Source organism: Mus musculus, chromosome 17 (assembly GCF_000001635.26).
Source record: "Mus musculus strain C57BL/6J chromosome 17, GRCm38.p6 C57BL/6J".
NCBI lineage: Eukaryota > Metazoa > Chordata > Mammalia > Rodentia > Muridae > Mus > Mus musculus.
Genome location: NC_000083.6, coordinates 45727818 through 45749816, shown reverse-complemented (window position 1 = coordinate 45749816; position 21999 = coordinate 45727818). Strand labels below are relative to the sequence as shown.

Sequence of the window (21999 nt, the reverse complement as noted above, 5' to 3'; positions counted from 1 at the left end):
GAGAGAGAGAGAGAGAGAGAGAGAGAGAGAGAGAGAGAGAGAGGGAGAGAGAGAGAGAGAGAGAGAGAGACCGGGCTCAGTGGACAGATGTAGGAAGACTAATTGTGTATGCCAGCTTTGAGCCTGGCATCCAGGTCAAACTACAAATATTCTCTAATGGAGCTTGACATTTTTTTCCTGCCTGGGCAGAGGTTTGAAAAAGATGCTCTGACTTCAAGTGTAGAATTCCCTGTTCTGCAGTCCTGTGAATCTCTGAGTGCAGTTCTGGGATGAGGGCTGGGAGTGTCCTGGCTGACCCAGGGGAGCCTGGCCCACACCTAGGTACGACCCAGTTTATGCCCTCCTCATTGTGAAAGGAACTTTGTTTTTGCCCAGCATGTGCTCCCAGCCTCGTGGGCAGCTTTGGGATGACAGGTGGCTCTGCCAGCATCTCTGACCTCTTTCTTCTCTGTCCCCTCACCTGGAAGCAGGCGGCCGGCCGGCCGCAGGAGCCTCTCCAGCTGACTTCTGCCTCACACCTCCAGTCTCCTGACAGTGTCACATGCTGTGAGAGTTGGCAGGGCTACAGGGCCCATGGATGCCAACACAAACACCATTCCTGTGGAGGGAGAAAAGCCCATGGGGGTTATTTTTAACCTGTTGATCAGAGGCACAGCCCTGGCCCTAGGAGGCCTGGGTTTGGGGGCTCTGAAGAAAGTAAGCTAGCTGCCAAGCATCCCTCAAGGACTTCCAAGGGCATGGGACCACAGAGACCCTAAAGATGACCTAACATTGATGGAGAAGGAGAGAGGAAGGCACAGCTTTGTAACATGTCCAATCTTGCCCACTACTTTCAGGTGGGACAGAGCCCAGACAGGATGAACATTCACCTAGAGAGGACTCTCTCCAGTTCCTGTATTCATACCCAGGGAGACTGAGACCTGAGAGGGCCAGCTCTTACCCCCTTGCCTCTGTCTACCTATACACCTGGAATCTGACATTTCAGCGAACCAGCATCCAAAGCGCCATCCCAGGGTCAGTCCTTGCCCTGGCATCCTAGTAAAGGCATCCTTGCTCTGCCCTCTTCCGGTTTGCACTATGTCAATCAGCTACCCCCCAGTATCCTCAAGATGTAGTCCCAGTGGCTAACTCACCATGCAAGGAATTTCCTAGGTGCCCAAGCAGCGCCCCCTAGAGGCCAGTGGCAGAGCAACGGCCAGCACCAACATGGCTGGAGGCCCAGTGACGTGCGGGCCAGGACGTGCCTGCGTGGGGGGAACAAGACCGGGCTTCTGCCAAGGGCCTGGTGCTGCCTGCTCCTGAGCCTGTGATCGCCAGAGGGGGTGGTGAGCAGACAATGGACCCCATGGCCCAGCCTCCTGGCCTTGGCCCCTTGGGCTCGGCAGACAGCCGCCTCCACTGGTCCCTCACGTAGCCCACGTCCTGCCTGCTGAGTGGCCCTTATCACCCAGTACGTGTCAGGAGCCCATATCCAGGCTGTGGGGAGGTAACCAGGGGCCCAGGAGGAGTTGGACCAGTGGGAAATACATTCCTGTCCTCCCCAGGAAACCTTAGCCCGTTTGGCCAGGTCCCAACTCTTGATCATTCTTTTCCCTTTAGATGGAGAAGGTAGGATGGGCAAGAAGACATGGAGGCCCACATTTTCCTGTGAGCACTCTAGGCCACCAGTTCACAAATCCCCATCAGTCCTCATAACAAGGCCTCATAGGTATTGCCCTTTATTATCTGGAGAAACCGAAGCACAGAGATATTGAAAATCTCAACCACACAGCTGGTAAGAGCTCCTACCTCATGGGTGTGGTAGCTTGGAGATCTGACAGAACAGGCTGAAAACTAGATACAAGGTGCTCTGGAAAATAAAGGGCCTCTCTGACCCAGGGTCTCATCACCTATGGAGTGGGTACTGTGACATAGATGGAAATGTGTGTGTGTGTATGTGTGTGTGTGTGTGTGTGTGTGTGTATCTCTGTGTCTCTGTGTGTCTGTCTCTGTGTCTCTGTGTATCTGTCTATGTGTGTCTGTGTGTGTGTGTCTTTGTGTGTCTGTGTGTTTCTGTGTGTATATCTGTGTGTGTGTCTGTGTATGTGTGTGTATGTGTCTGTGTGTCCATGTGTGTGTCTGAGTATCTATGTATGTGTGTCTCTATGCCTATGTGCCTATGTATCTGTTAATGTATATGTCTATATGTGCGTGTCTGTGTGTGTGTGTTTGTGTGTGTCTGTGCATGTGTGTTTGTGTGAGTGTGTGTCTGTGTATGTATGTGTGGGTGCACAAGCACATGTGCCCATATTCTTGAGCACACACGCATGCTTCCTGAGTGCCAACACCTCCCTTCCGTAGTAGAACTTACCACATCCTCCTGTTGGTTGATTAGACTGCCCTTTGCCTGGCCCACAGAAGCCCACTGTCTGCCCCCATCCCTAAGTCCAAACCCACAAAATAGCTCCATCCTGGCATACAAGTTTAGCTTCAAGACACCGATGTACCCCACCCCACCCCTCTCTAGGCAGCCCCTGAGGCACACCCAGCTCATGCTTCTAACAGGTAGCCTTCCAGGGGCTTTGAGTTCTCACTGGCTTCTCCCCAGGAAACTGAAGCACCTGAAGTGAGGCCAGACAGGAGAGGGGGCTGGAGAGTCTGACCCACGGGACAGTGCATAGTCAGATGCAAGCAAGGTGATGCAAACCTCCAGCCCAGACCCGTCTGCCCCTGCGAGCTATATGACTTCACTTGTCCGAGGGAGATCACTTTCCCCTCTACATTCCAGCCTTGTGAGGAGACGACACCACATCTGTGACACACCTCCCCAGAGACCAAACTCTGCCTACGTATTAGAGCCACAGTGTGCGTGGGTGGGCAGGAGGACATGGGAGCCAGACATGGACGTCAGAGAAGGAAGGAACCAAGGGGATTCCCCACCGTGCCGTGGGTCCCGACTGAGAGGCACACAGGACAAGAGAGGCTGAGGGGCAGAGTCATGAGCCGTGCCCAGACTGCCGCCTTCCCTGCAGTTGCCCTAAGCACTGCAGAAGTGGCAAAGAAGACAAGCAAGGGTCCTGGGGCCAACTCCGTCTCCAAGATTATAGCGGAAATAGCCTGCGAGATGAGACGCAGCTGGTCCTCATAGAGGGTCCTGGGATGCTGGGCAGACACAGAATTTCCTCAGGGAATGCAGCCTGGCCCAGGAGGCATTCCTTTCTAAGCAAGGAGAGAAGAGAGGTCTGTCTTCAGGAAACTTCCACCCTGCCGGGAAGCTATGTCTAATTTAGCTTTGTTGAAAAGAAAAGAAATCACAGCTCTCGTGCGCTCAGGGAAGCCCCAGCATCAGGAGTCTAGGTCGGAGGAAGCGCTTATGCATTTGGGCATTGCTACCATCCTGGTCTCTATTAGATCCTCCAGTCTGCTGGTGGAGACAGGCCAGTGTGCACCCAGTGAGCTCCTGCCAGATGAGAGGAAACTGTTTCTTCTTCAGGCAGCCACAGAAATAATGCATGACTCTTAGTTCCTGCCCTCAGACATGGCCTCTATCATCAGGAAGCCCCCTGTCTGGAGTGTTTGTACCAGTGAGCACTCAGACACAGCAGAGGTGTGAGTGTGGACCTTATTCAAGCTCCTCAGGGCCACCCTACACCCTTGTCTCTACCTGTGTCATGGGAGGGGAAGAAAAGTCCGTACATGGTAAACAAAACAACCAACCCATGGTTGGATCCTGGGAAGGGGATCTTTCCTGGGAGTGTTTCTGGGGGGATAGGGAGAAGGAAGAAGGCCACCACAGGAGCCCAGGGGTGGTCAGGTTCATTGCCCCAAACAGCTGGACTGCATCTGATCTCCTGACATTCTCATCCTGGTCCATGATTCACCCAGCATCACATGTCAACTAAGAGGCAGAACATGAGTGCTCATTTGGGCTGCCGTAAGCTCTCCCACATGTATGCCCAGAGCTCCAAGACACATGGGAGAGGGCACCAGGATGTTAAGTTAGCAGAAGCAGAGATCTTTCTCCACCAGGCGCTCCTGTCCCTTCTGATAGTGCCATGGTCCACTCATCCTGACTCACTGTGTCTCAGTCCTCCTGTCTGCAAGCTCACATTTCAGCTTCCTAGTCTCTCTCTGCAGGTTCAGTGAGCCAGCTTGGAGTCAGAGGGCAGAAGGCAGGGGACTGGAACTGCCCAAGTCCCTACTAATTCCTTTTGAGGGATGGAAACTTCCAGAAAAGAAGAGGAAAATACCTAGAAAGGAGGAAGTGGAGAACACTTGGCACTTTTTATCACCATGGAGACAGGGGTATGACTGTGTGTCTCCCTCAGAGTGGGGTCCTCTAAAGATGGAGCTATGACTCTGTCTCCTTCAGACTGGGCTCTCTAAAGATGGGCTTGCATCTCCCTCAAGGCGGGGCTTCCTTAAGATGGGAACAGGCCTTCCCTCAGACTGAAGATTGGGCTGTGTCTTTCTAGGCCTGGGTCTCCCAACACTCGGGGTTTGGGGTGGGGGAATCTCCCCTCTCCCACTGTGAACTTCATTAAGATAGATTCCGTATCTCTCCATCCATCTGGGTCAGAATTCAATCTCCCTGGAGTCTGAAACACATGCATCCTTTATCATCTGCAACATCATTGCAGGTTTTTAGGCTTGTTATGGTTGGAGGAGTCTCCTTTCCAAAGCCACCCTCCTGAGGAAGGATGGTCACCCTCAGTGAGTAGCCACTTCTAGCATTTGTGTTACATCTCTTGGTGGTTCCCCTCTCACGACCTAGCCCCAGACAGACTCTCATGCTAAATCACCGGCAGCCAAGGCAAGGAAGAGCCACGGGATAGGTCCAGCTGTGAGACGGCCATTTTGTAGCATCATCTCAATCATCTCAGGCCCTGTGTCCTCAGCTGGAGGGACGGGTCGCCAGGGCCGTTTGAGCATGACGATGGGCAGACAGCCTGAACATCCTTGTCTGTGGCCTGAAGATGTCAGGCAAGGCAGGGTCTGATGTCCGTGAGTCCAGCTCTGATGTCCGTGAGTCCAGCTTTGCACAGAAGTGGGTCTGTTCATACGTCCTTGTTCTCAGCTCCAGGAGCAAGAGGAGGGAGATCCCAACACTGTGACACTGGGAAAGGAAGGTCTCCCTCAGAGTAAAACAAGCAGGCCTTGGGAATCCCTCTCCCCGAGCTCTCTCTGGCGTCTCACCTCCTATCTCCCTTTCAAGGAGTAGAAACACAGAGACCTATCGATGCTGAAACTGGGGTGGCCACAGTTTTATTTATTTTAATTAATTTATTTTTATTTTATGTGCATTGGTGTTTTGCCTACATGTATGTCTGTGTAAGGATATCGGGTCCCCTGGGACTAGGGTTACAGACAGTTGTAGGCTGCCATGTGGGTGCTGGGAATTGAACCCAGGTCCTCTGGAAGAGCAGTCAGTGCTCTTGACTGCTGAGCCATAGCTCCAGCCTGAAAGGACGTTTGTTTGTTTGTTTGTTTGTTTTTGAGACAGGATTTCTCTGTATAGCCCTGACTGTCCTGGAACTCACTTTGTAGACCAGGCTGGCCTTGAACTAAGAAATCCACTTGCCTCTGCCTCCCAAGTGCTGGGATAAAAGGCATGTGCCACCACCGCCCAGCAGGACTTTTCTTTTTTTTAAATATTTATTTATTTATTTATTTATTATATGTAAGTACACTGTAGCTGTCTTCAGACACACCAGAAGAGGGCATCAGATTTCATTACAGATGGTTGTGAGCCACCATGTGGTTGCTGGGATTTGAACTCAGGACCTTAGGAAGAGCAGTCGGCGCTTCTTAACCGCTGAGCCATCTCACCAGGCCCAGGACTTATTTTTTTAATGGTTGGTTTATGAGATGAAACACAGGGTTTCACTCATACCAGGCAAGTGATCTAACCATTGATCCTCACTGCTAGCACTAGAAGAAAAGACTTCCGGGCCCTCTCTGTCTCATTGACAGCCCCAACTACAGGATACCAAGTGCCTCACCAGCTACCACTGATAACTGTCCATCCTGAGGTACACTGAGATAGCCCCACTTTTCAGACTATGGCCCGTGGCTTCTGCAGAATCTGGACAGATCCTGCCCCCCAGTCACCCAGCCAGGTGGGTGGTTGACACCCACACTGCCTGAGTCAGAGTGGCCTTTCTCCTGGCCAGACCATGAGCTCCCTGTGACCAGGGGTCAGGGATGGTCTCCAGTTTTCCCAGAAGAGCTTGCTAGGGAGTGGATTGAATGGAAGCCAGAAAAGCTGAGAGCCTAGGGTTGGGATTCTGCAGGCTCCAAGCATGTACCTCTGGGCTCCTTCTTGACACCCTCTGCATACACACACACACACACACATACACACACACACACACACACACACACACACACACACACGACTTCTGGCAGTCCCAGAGTCCACGTGCCTAGACGGGGGGGATCTAAGGTGGCTCAGACCAGAGTAAGCCACATAGGGAAGCCCCCAGCTTCAAACAGGAGCACCACCACCCCCAGCTGCTAGCAGAGGGCAGGCAGAAACTTGCAAGCTTAGTCTCTTGCCTGTTCTCTGTGGCCAGGTTCCCCTCATGTCCGGTTCCCTCCTCTCTCCCCCCAACCCTGCAATCATCTCTCTTTCCAATAGAGTCCTCACTCCAGCCCAAGCTCATCCCCAAAAAGTATATGCCTTGTCCGACAAATCTCACTCAGCCCCTCTGCCTACACACGGGAGTTGTCTGGGCCATTCCCTACACCCTCCTCATAAACCTCTGGCCCTCTCAGGAGACCTGAAAGGGCTGGGTGATAAGCCAGCTTTCCTGTAACTCAGCATGCCTTTGTCTTCCAGGAAATCCCCAAACTGCTCCCTCGGTCCCTACTGTCACTCTGTGCCATCCCTCCAGGCATCCAGCTGCTAAGGTCTGCTTCCCGCTTCTCATCGCTTAGCCTCTCTTATCAGATGTCAAGGCTTGCACACACAGAGGAAAGTGCAAGAGTTATCAGCAAGCAGGGGTGTCAAGTTTACACTCTGGGATCGAGAGGGAGGCTTGCACCCAGGACCTGACGCCAGTGGCTAGCTCTATTTCACATATCTTTGGGTTGGGATGGCTTGTCTTCTTAACTTTTAATGGTGTTCACAGAACGTGAAGTTTCCCATTTTAACCAGTTTTGAGTGCACGGCTCAGTGACACAAAGCACACACACACACACACACACACACCCCTCTTGCACAACCCTCGCCACTATCCCTCTCCAGACTCTGTCTTGCAAAACCGAAACTCTCCCCACTAAATCTAACTCCCTCCAGCAGCCGCCAGAAACTTTCCGGGTCTGTGTGCTTGACAACTCTAGGTCCTTCTTTCCGACAGAATTATAAAAGCCATCTTTTTGTGAATGGATAATTTCACTTCTTTTAATGTCCTTGAGATTCATCTAGGTTTTAACCTGAGCCAGAATTTAGCCTGTCTCTTCTTTTAAGACTGAATTCTACTCCATTGCTAACCACCCATAAGTTCCCCTCACTCCTGTAAAAAAAAAAAAAAGTCTCCCCACCCACTCTCTGGCAAGAAACCCTAACTCAGTGGGCCACACACAAAAGGCAGATGAGGCTACAGAGATGGCTCTGGGCTAAGAGCACTCACTGCCCTTGCAGAGGGCCTAGATTCGGGTTCTAGCACTCAGCTGCTTGTAACTTCAGCTCCCAGGGACCTGATGGCCACTTCTTTTGGCCTCTAGGGGCATCAGCACATATGTGGTGCACATACACACACACACACACACACACACACACACACATGCACATACACCCACACAAGTAAATAAATCTTTTTTGAAAAGAAGAAAAAAGGGCATTAAAGTATGCAAGAGACTTGAGGTGAGAAGGGTTCCAGAGAGACAGATACAGGCAGACAGACATGAAAGTGGGATGGAGAAGGTAGAAAACACTAAAATTCAATATCTAAATAAATGTATGAAATTATCAAACAAACAAACAAAAAAAATTTTTTTTTCAAAGACTGAAGAAAGCCCCGCAGTGATCCCAGTCTTGGAGCTAGTGATTAGAAGTAACAAACACCTTTAATGCAGCACTTGGGAGGCAGAGGCAGGAGGATCTCTGTGAGTTTGAGGCCAGCCTGCTGGGAGAGAGAGAGAAAGAGAGAGAGAAAGAGAGAGAGAGAGAGAGAGAGAGAGAGAGAGAGAGAGAGAGAGAGAGACCTTGTCTTGGACAAAAAAAAAGCAGATTTTAAGGCACCAAATAAACCCGCTGAATCAGCCCGGGAGGGGCCTGCATTTTAGCAAACTTTCCAGGTAACTCTGACTCACTGGTCTAAATAAATGATAACTCACATACACAGACTCGTGGATTAGTAGGGCTAAACATTACAAGCATGCTCATTCTTTCAAATGTCCACCAGTAGGTAAATGAATAGCACAGTGTAGCACATTCACCATTCTCTTGCTCCGTCTGAGACACTGTTTATTTAATCCAAGGCCTTGGCCTACATAGAAGCTCTCTGCCCCTGAGCGGTACACCCAACTCCAAAGGATTCATCTCATTAAGTATTGTTTTAGAAAACAAAAGTGATATATTCCTAGAACCAAAAGGGCTTAGTAGGTAAAGGCACTTGCCACCAAGGACGACAGTCTGAGAGTCATCCCTGGGACCCACATGGTAGAAGCAAAAGAATCCGTTCCAGCAAGCTGTCCTCCAAACGCGTGCTATGGCTCATGTCACACACACACACACACACACACACACACACACACACACACACACAGAATAAAAATGTTTTTAAATGTATTTTTACATGTTCTGCCTTCATGTCTGTTTGTCTGTGTGAGGATGCCAGATCCCCTGGAACTGGAATTACAGACAGTTATGAGCTGCTATGTGAGTGCTGGGATTTGAACCTGGGTCCTTTGGAAGAGCAACAGTGCTGGTAACTACTTAGCAGTCTCTCCATCCCCTGTGTTGTTGTTGTTGTTGTTGTTGTTATTTATATATGTGGAGGATATTTTATCTGCTAGTGTGTCTGCACCACGTGCATGCCTGCTGCCTGTGGAGGCCAGAAGAAGGCATCAGATGCCCCTGGAACTGGAGTTATGGTAGGTTGTAAACCACCATATCCATGCTGGGAATCGAACTCAGGTCCTTTGGAAAGGTAACCTTAACTTCTGAGTCATTTTTTTCCAAGAACTGGGTGAGCCAGGGGCATCGACACATGCTTTTAATCCCAGCACTCAGGAGGCAGAGGCAAGCCAAGTTCTATGAGCCAATCAGAGCCAGTGAGACTCAAACAATCTGTCCCTCTTTGCCCCGTTGCTCTGCTCATAGAAAGCCCATTTCTAGTGAATCTTAGAAATGTCAAGGCAGAAGATTTGTATCTATTTCTAGTTCATGTTTCCCACCAGTACTTCTTGAACATGCATTACATTACATATGAAACATGTTACATACAACACAAGATATTAGGTCTCAGACCTGGGGTTCCTGATCCAGTAGTCTAGGGTGGCCCAACATTGTGTTAAATAGGTCCTCTGTCAATCCCTGCCACGTGTCTTTCATGAGAACGGCCCACAAAGCTGCTCATGGAGGTGAACTGCCCATCACATAGTTAAGCAGGCCCCTCCTGATGCATTTGACTCTGCTTTTCAAACGCAGGCTTTCAAGATTAGAAGTAGAGTTATGACAAACCTCAGAGCTAGAGGGGTGGCTCAGCAGGTTAAGAGAACTGACTGTTCTTCCAGAGGTCCTGAGCTCAATTCCCAGCAACCACATGGTGGCTCACAACCATCTGTAATGGGATCCGATGCCTTCTTCTGGTGTGTCTGAAGACGGCAGCAGTATACTCATATCAAATAAATAAACCTTTAAAAAGAATAAGGAATTATGACAAACCACCCACACACACACATATACATATATATGTATACATGTATATATGTATATATATACATGTATACATATACACACACACACACACATATATATACCTACTAGGAATGCAACTGACACTTTGGGGGTTTTGGCGACATTGTATGTTTTAGTTTGACACAGTCCTCCTCAAACTCGAAATCCTCCTGCCTCATACACCACTGTGCCTGTCGTCTCACCCACAACTCCGTTCCTTTGAGCTGCTTATGAATTATTTCTCATGTCTGTTACAATCCTTCGAGTCACGATAGCCTTCGTACCTCTGAGGATGCTTGCGTCCACGCGGTGAGCCACTGGCCTTTTTCATCATAGCCAATCAGAGAGAAGAGCATCTTGCCATCGCCTAGGTTTGATGGGCGGGGGGTGGGTGGAATTAGGACTGAGGCAAGCATTTTCTGCTCCGTCATCATTTGTAACTCCTTCTCTGTCGACAGCTCAGGCTGGTTTTGTCTCCTCTTTGTTGACTGAGAAGAACTCGCTCTTCGTCCACGTTGGAGATAGTTTTCAGCTCCTTGGTTATCAGATCCTCCCTTTTAGATTTCACGCTCTTGGGCTGAAGGTGAAGCTCAGGACACGGGGTGTCCACCTAGCATTCGTGCAGCTCTGGGTTAGTCCCTAGCACCTCAGAAACTGGTGTGGTGACGCACACCATCAACTCAAAGTATTCGGGAGGTGGAAGCAAGAGAATCAGATGCTCAAGGTCAAATTCCATAGTGAGTTCCAGGTTAGCCCAGGCTAGAAACCCTATCTCAAGGTAGAGGGAAGGTTGGTAGAGAGGTGTGTGGACTATTACATTTAAAGCTAGCTGGGTTTTTAGAGGGTTTTTTGTTTTGTTTTAAACCCCCTCCTTGGTGACTCTCCTGGTTTTTTTCGTCATATTCCCAAAGAATCCTTTTCTTGGCTAATATTTTCTTCTAGTAATTCTATGGTTTTCCTTTCTGTGTTTGATACCCTTCCTCCATCTGGAGTTTATTTCATATTTGGGGAACTCGGTTTAGTATGTTTCATAAACAGCTGGCCACTTAATCGATTTGATTGATCATTCATCCCTTTCTCCTGTGATGCAAAACGTCGGCCTCTCATATATTACATTTGAAGCTGCGTGTGGGTGTATGTCTGGGCTGACTCTGTCCCTTTGATCTGCCTGCCTGTGCTTATGTTAGTGCCCGGCTCTTTTATTATTTGGGCTTTGGAGAACATCCTCGTGTCCTGCTTGCTCACAACGCTCCTTTGGACTTTCTGCAAGTTTATTTCTCCAGACAAACTTTAATAGAGTTTGTCAAATTCAACAGATCTTGTTTTCCACATCTCCTAACAGATGTGATTTTTCTGGTTTCTCAGCCCACAGACAAATTGAAACAAGCTGAGAAGGATGGGATGGGTTGGGGGGGGGGGGTGTCTGCTGGAGGCCCCAAAACGAAGGCTGTAGAACTAGCATCTAACAGGGCAATAGCCGTGGCAATCAACAGGTGAGTTTTTAAACATAGACAGGAGGACAGAGGGAATTAAAAGCAACACCTGGAAGGCAGAGGAAGGAAGACCACTAGCTGGAGGCTAGCCTGGACTACACAGTTGCAGGCCAGCCTGAGACCCTGATTCCAAAGAAAAAAAACCAATCCTGACCCCAAAGGAAAAAAGGCTGAAACCATGAAATGGGTGTTTGGTGTAAAGGTTTGTCTTTCACTTGTTACCACCAGGAAATATGACCACAGCCAGGAATCATGGACTCACATGTTCCGAAGCCTCTGATTAAGAGAGCCGGGAAGTATGTAGTAACTCTCTTTTTTAAGGTTTCAGATATTAATGTCTGGAAACTAGTATGGAATGGTTCATTCTTGGCTGATGACGTAAACGAGACAAGTAGCTAGTCTCTAGCTTTCCTGAAAACCCACCTCTAGATTCCAAGGTGTTGTCAGCGCTGGTGTTTTGAATTCACTTCTGTCCAGGGAAATAAGCGCTGAGGGAAAAGTTCCCCGTCCCTGAGCCAATCAAAATAGTGGAAAGAGAAGAGATTTACCTCTTACTGATGATCTCTGAAGCAGGCTCAGAGAGGCCAAACAACTTATGCACAATCAAGTATAGGATAAGGAGCCCTCAGCCACCTTCATCCCAATACGCTACTGATTAGCTGATTAGCATCCTTTCGAAGTCGCCCCTGCTACCACCTTCAAGGGGGCCAAAGGCAGCCCGTATTCATCCTTTTGCAAGCCCCTACACATGCCTTGCTAAGTGCCCACACTTAGGGAAGCCCCAGCAAACGCCGGGAAGCACACTGCCAACCTGGGCCACGTAGGGAAGGAACAATCTCTACAGTATTTACCTGTCAACCTCTGAGATCAAGGATTAGGGAAGTGGGGAGGGTGCCCCTGGAGTACTGTATGTTATAGCCTCTGAACCCTCCCAGAACAGACTGTATGTTCACCCTAACACGCCCTTGCCAGAAGTGTGGGCAGAGCCACGCCAGATCCTGGACACCCAGTGGGGTAGGAACTGTGCAGGTGACAAAGAAAGGGAAGTGACTAGAGAAGGCGTTCCCCTGGGAGGTCCTATCCAGAGGAAAGAGAGGTAAAAACCCTCAAGTGGTTTTTGCCTCTCCAGGCCCTTACAGGGCGTTTCATGGGGCCTGCCTTAGGTGCAGGCTCCTAGAGGAAACATGGTTATCTCTCATGGCTAAGGACCATCGGTTTCATTCTTCTTTCAGCTCCCCGCCCAGTTCCTGGTTTATTACAGGGCAGTGACCCCATTGGGCTAATCAATCGATGCATCGCAACACCCCTACTACAAGAAGAGCCTACTATGCGCCAGGAACAGTGCTATTGGGGTGGGGGCGTTTAAGGGGCCTGGGTAGAGGTTGCGCTGATTGGAAAAGGAGTGCGTATGCGGAGGGACCCTGGGAGAGAGGGACTGGTGGCTACCGCTGAGCATCACCAGCCCCGCAGCCGCGCGCGGACAAACCGCGCGCTCCGGAACTTGGCGCGCGCGCGCTCCGGGACGCGGCGCGACGCCGCGCACGCGCTCACTTCTCCGCTCCCCCGCCCGCGCGGCCCCGGGCTCCCGCGCGCGCGCACTCGAGGCCTCCCTTGTGCTGCTCCTCCATTCGCTACGTGCAGAATGGGCCGTCGGCAGCAGCTGCAGCGCGGGATGGGAGGGGGAGGAGGGGAGGGGGAGGCGGCGCTCGGCCTGGGGGAGGGGCCGCGCCGCGCCGCGCCGGCGGGGAAGGGGCTGGGAAGAGGGGCCGGGCCCCCCGAGTGGGCCGACCAGGGGGACAGTCCGGGTGGGCTCCGCTCTCGGCCCGTCTCCCCCTCCCCCTCCAACTCCTTTCTGCAAGGCCATTTTGGCCATCCTCCTGCTCCCTTCCCGGGATTCCTGGCAGGGAGCGGATGCAGAGGTTGGTTGGGGGTTTTTTGTTTGGTTTTATTTTAACCCCCTCTGTGTTGTTCCCCACGCAGACCCCAGACCCTTAGACGCAGGAAAGAATAGCCCCTGCTGTCCCCTCCCTCGCTTTCTGTCCCAACCACATTGTCGAGCTTTTGTGTGAATCGACCCAACTGTAACCCCTTCCCCACTCGGCCTACCATGAGGCAGAGTTTCTGAAAGGTGCTGAGGCCACACTCAATCCTCCCTCCTACCCACCTGGAGGGCAGAATGGACCCCAGGACATAAGGCCAGTATCAGCTCCCACCCCCACCCCTGCCCCAACCAGAGACAGAAAGATCTAGTGGAGCCTGCTGCTGCCCAGGATAACTGAGTCGGCCCGAATTTGGTGGTGTTACAACTACAGGTCATTGTAGCAGGTGTGTACCTGTTTATAAAGGGTTCCCCGGGAGCCTAATGAGAGACCACCAGGGGCTGAATCCTATAACCCATGAGCTGTCTTGCCAGGATCCCAGATGTAGCCCAGATGTCCACAGCAGTCCCTCCCACAGGGTGGGACACCAGCTAGTCTATGCAGCCCCTCCCAACCCTTCTTCCAAGGTCAGGGAAGGAAAGCCGGCCATCTCCAGTGCGCCTTCCCCATTTAAGATGTTGGGAGAGGCATCTCTGTCCCTCAAGCTCTTTTTCCTGCCCAAAGCCACCTGGGTTCATCCTGTTGTCTAACTTCGAACCCTCTGACAGGTTAAGTCTAAATCATCAAAAAGAAAGGCAAACTTCCTGGGGGGCAGCTGGGGGGGTGGGGAGGACAGGCCAGGGAGACCGGACTTACTAGCCCTACACAAGGAAGGATTCTCTACCCACCTCCCTGGTGGCCTCAGTCCTTGGGCAGCGCCCTCTGCTGGCCAGAAAGAAATGCAGGAAAGAACAGAGTCCTACAGATCTTTGGGAAGGTCTGAGAAGGGGGACAAGGGACAGAGAAACAAGTAAAAACGTTAAGCTGCCCTGTCACTGACCTGAGCATACATAAAGAAGCAACCCTAGATGTGAGGAAGTTGTGACCCGCTTTATATGGACCTAGGGGTTAAGCAAGCTGGCAAACAGACTTTTAACACCCCAGAAGTGGCACTTCCTGCCCTGAATAGCTCAGTTGCCCTCTGCCCCTGAAACTCTTATTCCTGCCAGAAAGCCTTTCCTGCCACCTCCTACCAGGGCAACGTGCTAGAAGGTGCAGCTATAGCCAGAACCCTAGAACCTAAGAGCTGAGAGAGAGAGGGCACCTCAAGCCAGAAACATACACACAGAGATCCAAGCCCAGATCCCTGCTACAGCAGAACTCAAGATAGAATTAGGCCCTGGCCCTGAGTCACATCTTGGCATGAGCTTGCCTGACCAAGACAGGCCAGCTTGTCCAGAGGTGAGACTTAGGTCACAACCCATCGCCCTACCTCTGATGCCAGGTATCCTTCCCCTCACGTCCCACACGTGGGGTCAGGGTGGGGCCTGGGATGGACTGGGCTGGGCTAGTGCTGAGACCAGTGAAGGGTGGAGCACTTGGAAGGCAGAGGAGGGACATCCTGGGTGAGGGAGGCTACGAGTGTCCCCAAGGACTGGTGGCTTCTGGATTATCCTCTGGTGGTTGCTTCTCTAGCCCTGGGCATCTGCACAGGACCTTCACCCGGCTGACTTACCTCCAAAGACGGCAGCTCCTGACCTTCCCGGGCCCATTAGGGCCTGAAGCAGGGCCACACTTCCATGCTGCAGCCAGAGGGCCAGGCTTGTCTGCAGCCCTCCCCGTCAAGCACATGACCCAGTGGGCTTCCTTTGTGGCCCCCTGCATTACTTAACTGATTCACTGATCCCCCTAAGTGGCCAGGTCCCTTTCAGACCCAGGCAGCCTAGGGAGACTCCTAGGGGCAGTGTTGAAGCCCAGGAGGTACAGAGATCTACCGGCTTTAATTGGAAGTAATTAGTTAATCTACTCTGAAAGCAGTGGGGGAGGGGAGGAAGCTTTGGGGAAAGAAGACTCTACACTGTCAATCTGGTGAGTCTTGGGGGACCATAACTCTCCCCTGCACACGCACTCACTTAGAAGGCCTTTCTTTTCAACCCCAAGGCAAACCCAGGCCCGGAACAGACAGGGGGCAGCTTTGTATACAACAAAGCAGGTGCCCTGGGTTTGGTGGGAATCACCTTTGAGAGCAAGCCAGGAGAAAACCAAAGAAGGGAGCTAGAGAGATGCAGGAACTCTAGGGTGAGAACTGGTTCCTCTCTGTCACCTCTGTTTGCACCCTGCCCAAGGTCACGCACGTACAGCCCTACAAGTTAGGAGCCAGTGCGCTCCCAGCCCAAAGGCTAGCTTCGCTATTTCGGCAGCGAGAAGCCATTCCCATAACGGGGAAAGGGGCGCCGGAGGACAGAGCCCTAACCAGGCCCCAGGGGGTGTGTCCTCGGCCACAACGCGACGCGGGCAGGCAGCGTGGCGGGGACTCTGGCCGACAGCCTCCCGCGCGGTCCGGAGCAGCTGACCCGCTGGCGATCGGCCAAGTTGCGGCGGGCCGGGAGGCAGCAACGTGCGGCGCGGCATGTCGCGGGCCCGGAGACAGGGAGCTGTGGGGGCGGACCGGCGCGCCGCCTCCCCCCTCCGGGCCCCGGCCCATTCATAAAACCCAAAGGCATTGCCCAGGCCTGGCAGGCTTGGACTCCTAATTGCAAACTCATTAAGGAGTTTGCATCTCATTTACATGGAAATCATTTCCTGGGCCCTCAACAGAGAACTGTCCTCTCTATCCATCAGGCATACTGTGCCCAGTTCGACCCATCTACAGAGTGGGACAGAAGGGGGCCTGTCTTTCGGCCAGTGCCCCCCTCCCCAGTCTACCCACTGGGAGTCCCGGAAAGGGGGGCGGTTGGCAGAGCACCCACCAGCAAGGAACCCTGCCTGCGCCCCAGGTGAGCTGGCTCTAACCCCAGTGGGTCCAAGTGAGGGAGGTGCCCGCCAAGTCATTTGCCCCCCGGCCTGGCCGTGCCCAGGGAAGGGAGGAGGCGGTAGGCATTGGTCCGAAGCAGCTGGTTGTACCTGGCAAGAGTAGACCTGGTGGGTGAGGCAGTTCGTGCCCAGCCTCACGTACCTCCCTGCTACAGGCCGTGCCCCCACCCCCACACCCCTTACCCCACAGAACAAGCGCTCAGTGACTCCAGACACAGACACCCAGTCACAGCGCACAAAGGCACCCACAACTGGGCCAGCCGTCATAGCCACCATCCTGGCAGCCACTCTCGATGGCACACAGATCCTTCACAAGCCATTTGTCCAGGGTTGGGGGAGAGAGTCCTGTCTCGCGGAAGTGAGCCCAAAGAGGGTGTGCTCCCTTATGAACAGCACATGTGACCTCCCACCCCCTCTTTCCTACAGGTCCTTTTGGAAGTCCTCAAGTGCTGGCTCTGCAGAAGGACTTGCCCTGGCCAGACAGTGGGAATTCAGTGACCTGGTCATACTCAGGAGGAAATTGAAACCTGTGAGGATAGCTTGCTCTCCCAGACTGTATTAGAGCTGGTTTCTGTCCTGGTCCTTCATGTATGTAGTTAAGAGAGGGCTTCCAGCGTGTTCCATGTGAGGAGCTGGGGTATCCAACTGTTTAATGTTTAAAATGAAATAGAACCGTCTAAAGCCCATGAAATCTGATTTCATCTAGGACATAGTGTCCCTGTTCTGTGTCACCTGAAGTAGCAGAGATGAGCTCACCCATTCAGCATTTAGAATGTAGGATAAGAACCAGCTTTGTCCAGGTCATGCCGGTTCCACCCCACCCACCAGCCCCCACTCCCTATCCCAAGACGCAACCCGGCTCCCCCTTCCCACCTGTGGCCTGAGGTTTCTCCCTCCCTCGGCTGGGACAGAAAAGGTGGGCCATCCTGAGTGGTGGCCATCCTGAGAGGGGCTAAGCTGCCCCTCCCCCCCCCACGCCTGCAGCAATCAGGTTGTCACAAAGACACGTATGCTCCGTACAGGCATGCTGGGAGAGAGCTCCAAAACACCTATGCATTTTCTCATTTTGTATCTCATCAAACCTTTGTCCAATTAGCATGAGTACATGTCACCAAAGGGGGGCAATACAAGAATATGTAAAAATGCTTACTTACATTTTGGGGCATGGTTATGCACATCTTTGATCCTAACACTCGGAAGGCAGAGGCGTCAGATCTCTGAGTTTGAGGTCAGCCTGATCTACAGAGTGAGTTCCAGGACAGCCAGGTCTACACAGAGAAACCCTGTCTCAAAAAACAAACGAACAAAATCTTAAGTCACAAGTATGTATATACGCAGCTTTGTTTGTTTTTTTTTTTTTAATTGCTAGAACACAAAATCAAAAACACCTTGAGAAGTCGCTGGTCTAAACATGAAGTGGTGTTATATGGGGGTGGCTTGTCCAGTCCATCTTAGTATCTGTCCTGGAAAGGAGCAGGTGTCAGGGACAGAATGGAGACGAAACAAGTCCACCTGTAGACACTTCACAGATGAAGGGAACAGAAGCGTGGAGTGGGAGATTGCTCAGAGGAAGACATGGACAGGGAATGGCTCCCACTCACCCTGTGTCTACAACCTGCCTATGTATGACACCAGGCACCCCCAAGACCCCTCTTCCATCTACTGGGCTCATTTTGGATATCATCAACCATACTACTCCTAACCTTACAGGAAGCCTGCCTCAGCTTGACATCCTAGAATATTCCAGAAATCCATCTGTTGTGAGAAAAAGAATCTGGCTTCAGAGGACCCTGTCTTCCTCTAAGTGGGTAAGAGGTGCGAGCACTGGTTTTCTCATTGTAGCATGGGACTTGCTAGTCATGCCTATTGCACGGGGCTGCTGTGGATACTGGCTGGTCTGCTGTCTTCACAGGATCTGGCTTGCAGGGATTGGGGTGGGTCGTCTTGCCTCTGTGTGCAGCAGAATCTGTATACATCCCGAGACAGAGGAGAATGCAAACTGTTGAACATAAAATCTGAAGCGAGCCTCTTACCCAGGTCATCCGGGTCCCAGGAAGGTGTGTCACTTCAGACCCCTTCCCGCAGCAACTACCTGCCCCACCTAAGCAACTGTGGGGCAACCAACTCTCCAGAGGGGGGTTTGCAACCTGGAGGCCTAGCCTCACTTCAAGTATGAGCTGAGGCTGACACCTAGTGGTCATTTCTGTAACTGCGGGGCCCTTAGGCAAATCAGGTCAGCTTCTGCAGAGCCGCTCTGCCTGGCTCCAAAACACCAGCTGCTTTGGATAGGGGCATGATCTAGAAGCTTCTGCACTCCTGTCCCTGCTGTTATAGCCCCCACCCCAGACAGAAGCAGAAATAGTTATCCCTCCCCCCATGCTTACCTCTCCCTCTCGTCGGTATCACAAAGGGGAATGCAAGGCACAAAGAGGTGACCCGCTCCTCTCTGCCACATAGCTCCACACACAGATGAGATGAGAAGAGATGATACTCAACAAACAGGACAGCAGACAAGAAGTCTCCAGGGGACAGAGGAGAGCAAGAGGAAATGACCTGGCCTGGGCTTAGAAACTTCAAGTCCCAGCTTGTTGGGTGAGCTGCGTCCAGAGCCTGCCATTCACTGAGCCTCGGACTCTTTAACTGTGCCACAGGCCGAGTCTCAAGTTGGCTGACTGTGGCCATCCCCTGGGCAGGGTTTCTGGCCAGCCATGCTTGCCCAGTCCTGAGCAATAGGGAAATGAAAACCAGGCAGAGTAGGGCTAAGGCAGGCTTACCTTTCGAACTCTTTCTCAATGGTTCTTGGTAGAACCATCCTCAGAGCACTGGACTTCAGATTCCAGTGCCCTCAGAGTAACTCCCTGTCCCTAGGCTTCTCCAGAGAAACCACTTAACCTTTTGGCCTGGACCCATAGTGGTCTCCTCTCCTCCAGCCCCCCACCCCCTGGAGGACACCAGACAGCTCTTTCTAGGTGCCATAGCAGGCTTGGGCCTCCTTAGTCTCTGACCCCAGACCTGGCCCCTGGGGTCGGGGGGGGGGGGGTGGAGAGGCCACAAGGAGCTTAACCCCAACAGGATGAAGGCGCCATAATTAGGGTCAGGCGGTTGGCTGAGCCTGCGGAAATCTCCAGCTTAGTATGGATGGGGGCTCAACCTGAAGGGGGGTAAGAGCAGAAGTGAAGGGCCAGAAGAGGCCAGGCATGCAGAGATCCAAGGGCTTAGGCCCCAGCCATCCCCTGAACAAGCCGACTAGGGACAACTGAACACAGACCCCTTACTCTCCAAAGTGTCAACCCCGTGGAAGAAGGATGACCCAGACGATCCCGCCCCCGTCCCAGAGGTCCTGATTCTCCCTCAGGCTGGGATGCACCAGTATCAGCCCCTACCAGTGCCTTTGGCAGGGGGAGAGCCATGTGGGAAAGGCTGGCCCCTGCAATCCCAGGGCAGTCCAGGCCGGCCCTGTTTGTAATCTTAGCAAGGCATCACTTTCCACTGTGGAATGTAACACCCAGGAGATGAAGCAGGGCAGAGGAGGGCAAGCACATTCAAGGGGTTGCTCCTTAGCTCTGCAACTGAAGGAAAAAGGAGCCCTTTCTTCCCCATTCATTTCTGAGTCTGTGATGGGGGGGGGGGGATACAACCCAGGCTAAAGTCTCAGGCTGGCTTGGTCAGGTGTCCCCAGGACATCCCCATCTGGAACTGTCACACAGACAGCCAGGCTGTATCATCACCCACTAGAGGAGACAGGTCTAACATGGAAGTGTCTCAGGTCATGTGCAGGAGAACCCCCACATGAGGCTAGAATGAGAGGCTGAGGGGAGCCGAGAAAGCAGACCTCCCACCCTTCCTCTGGCCTGAAATCCACACAGCTGCACGTGCAGACAGACACACACACAGAGGCACGTGCACTCACTCCAGCGCATGAGTCCCTGCACGTCCCAGGAGCTACAAGTCCCAGCCCCTTCACTCCCCTCTGATAACTTCGAAGTTTCCGGCAGGGCAGACACGTCGCCTGCAGGCTGGCTATGCCAGACATGTGCCAGGCCAGCTGCCAGGGCCCAGTGCTCTGGACTTTCTGGGCCAGAACTCTGCCCCACGAGTTCTACCCTGCTCAGTCTCAGGAATGGGTGTCTCAGAGATCTCCACTGCAGGGACACTGGGAACACAGAAAGATAGAGGGAAACAGAAGCTCTGAAAGGCCAGCGCGGCTGGGACAGAGGTTGTGGGGAGCCAGAAAAAATGGAGGTCTGCGTCAGCTTGTGCTTGGGGCTAGGAAAGTGTGCAGAAGACCTAGACAAAAGATATCGGGGCTCCCCAAAGGGGCAGAGGGCGTGAGGCTGTGTGAGTTCAAATCTCTGCACTGCTACTTCAGGGCTGGGCGCCTTGAGATGAGTTGGGTTGGTAGGGGGGTGCTCACTGAGCCAACACACACACATGCACACATGTATGCACACATACACACACATACTCAGTGCCATTTGCAAGCGGTGGGAGTTGGGGGGAGAGCAGGGAAATAGGAAGGTCCTGGTAGTTGCTAGCAAGCCAAAGCTAACCACTAGGGGATTCAAGGAAGCGCTGCACTTCTGAAAGGCCACAGAGGACCGCAGAGCCTGGGGACCTCAGAGCCAGGGAACCTCAGAGCCCTGTCCTATTCGTTCTCCTTGCATGGTGTGACAAGGTGAAGACCATCTACCACCATGCTGGTATCTTCCCAAAGACTTGCAGAGGGCCTTGCAGATCTCTCCAGGCCAAGCCCATAGTGTTCAGAAGAGGGAGTGGGGGCAAGGAGAGACTTTCTCCAGCTCACTGTGAAGGCAGTGGTGGGTCTCCTGGCCCTGGCCTCTGTGAAGCTATCTGCCCTGTTTTGAAAAGCAAAGCAGGGACAAAGCTCCCTTAAGCCCAAGAGGACAAAGGCCTTGAAGCCACAGCTGCAGACATGACAGGGGAGAGCTCGGGCCCCACTGCCACCCAGGGCTCCCACTAAGTCCTTGCCAAGGCCCATTCTGCTTAGCACAGAAGTCTGCTCCCTGGGACGCCAACTCTGGCCAGCACTGCAGTCCTGCTATGTGGTCCAGCTGAGCCCTGGCCTAAGAACACATGCTCTTCCCACTTGAAACTTTTGCTGCTAGATACAGGGTCTTCATTGAGTTGGAGACCCTAGTTCTGACATCAAAATCCAACCTATCATGAGCATGTACGGACCAGCTCTGACCGTGCCAGCAAGGGACCCCCAGGCAGAGATCCAGGGCACTGAGCACTGTCATGTCATCCCGGCCTGTCCCTCCCCTGGGCCTGGGTTCATGTCAAGAGCAAGTTCCTGGTGCAGGCTGTACCTTGTCTCTGACACCTGGCATTTAGCAAAAGGGCAGAGACAGTGAGAAGAGCCTGTCTGCGCCATCCACTCCTGAGGATCCTGCAGGAGAGTCAGATTTCAAAGTGCCCCAAGGACAGAATGACAGCAGATGCTCCCAGGGTCAAAAGGATCTCGGGTAATGTCTGGACTAGACCGCTAAGGAGGCTCTGCAAAGCAGCAAGAGGACAGAGATCCTATCCCAGAGAGAAGAGGGACAGACAGGAGAATGATGGAGACAAAACTCCAAAGCTAATAAACACTTAACTAAGGCAGGAGAATTGTCTGTCAAGTGTCTGAGGCCAGCCTGGGCTACATAGCAAATTCTGGCCTAGCCTGGACTACACAGTGTATTCATATGGGGTAGAGGCCAGTCTAGCAAGT

At 52.4% G+C, this 21999-nt stretch overlaps 1 protein-coding gene and 2 long non-coding RNA genes across 4 annotated transcripts in view; 1 reads left to right on the top strand and 2 right to left on the bottom strand.

Annotated features, from left to right (window-relative positions):
* The window catches only part of F630040K05Rik (RIKEN cDNA F630040K05 gene), a 46747-nt gene extending 31436 nt beyond the window's left edge, over nt 1–15311 (bottom strand). The window contains exons 1-2 of the long non-coding RNA NR_152153.1: nt 14971–15311; nt 461–598 (exon numbers count right to left, since the gene is read on the bottom strand). This is a non-coding gene — a long non-coding RNA (RIKEN cDNA F630040K05 gene). The remainder of the gene's footprint in view (nt 1–460; nt 599–14970) is intronic.
* Nucleotides 15312–15710: 399 nt separating this feature from the next.
* Nucleotides 15711–18136, top strand: 1600014C23Rik (RIKEN cDNA 1600014C23 gene). Of its 2 annotated transcripts, XM_006524968.3 has the most exons (3): nt 15711–16231; nt 16695–16797; nt 17979–18136. In XM_006524968.3, the coding sequence occupies exons 1-2, from the start codon at nt 16024–16026 to the stop codon at nt 16790–16792; spliced, it is 306 nt and encodes a 101-aa protein (XP_006525031.1). In that variant the 5' UTR covers nt 15711–16023; the 3' UTR covers nt 16793–16797; nt 17979–18136. The 2 variants fall into 2 exon arrangements, with proteins under 2 accessions (XP_006525031.1, NP_082440.1); NM_028164.1 differs by lacking the exon at nt 17979–18136 and having other exon boundaries at nt 15973–16231; nt 16695–16953.
* On the bottom strand, nt 17599–18898 carry BE949265 (cDNA sequence BE949265). Its single transcript, NR_169044.1, has 2 exons — nt 18653–18898; nt 17599–18234 (listed from the first exon to the last, which is right to left on the bottom strand). It is a non-coding gene; the product is annotated as a cDNA sequence BE949265 (long non-coding RNA).
* Between the last annotated feature and the right edge of the window lie 3101 nt (nt 18899–21999).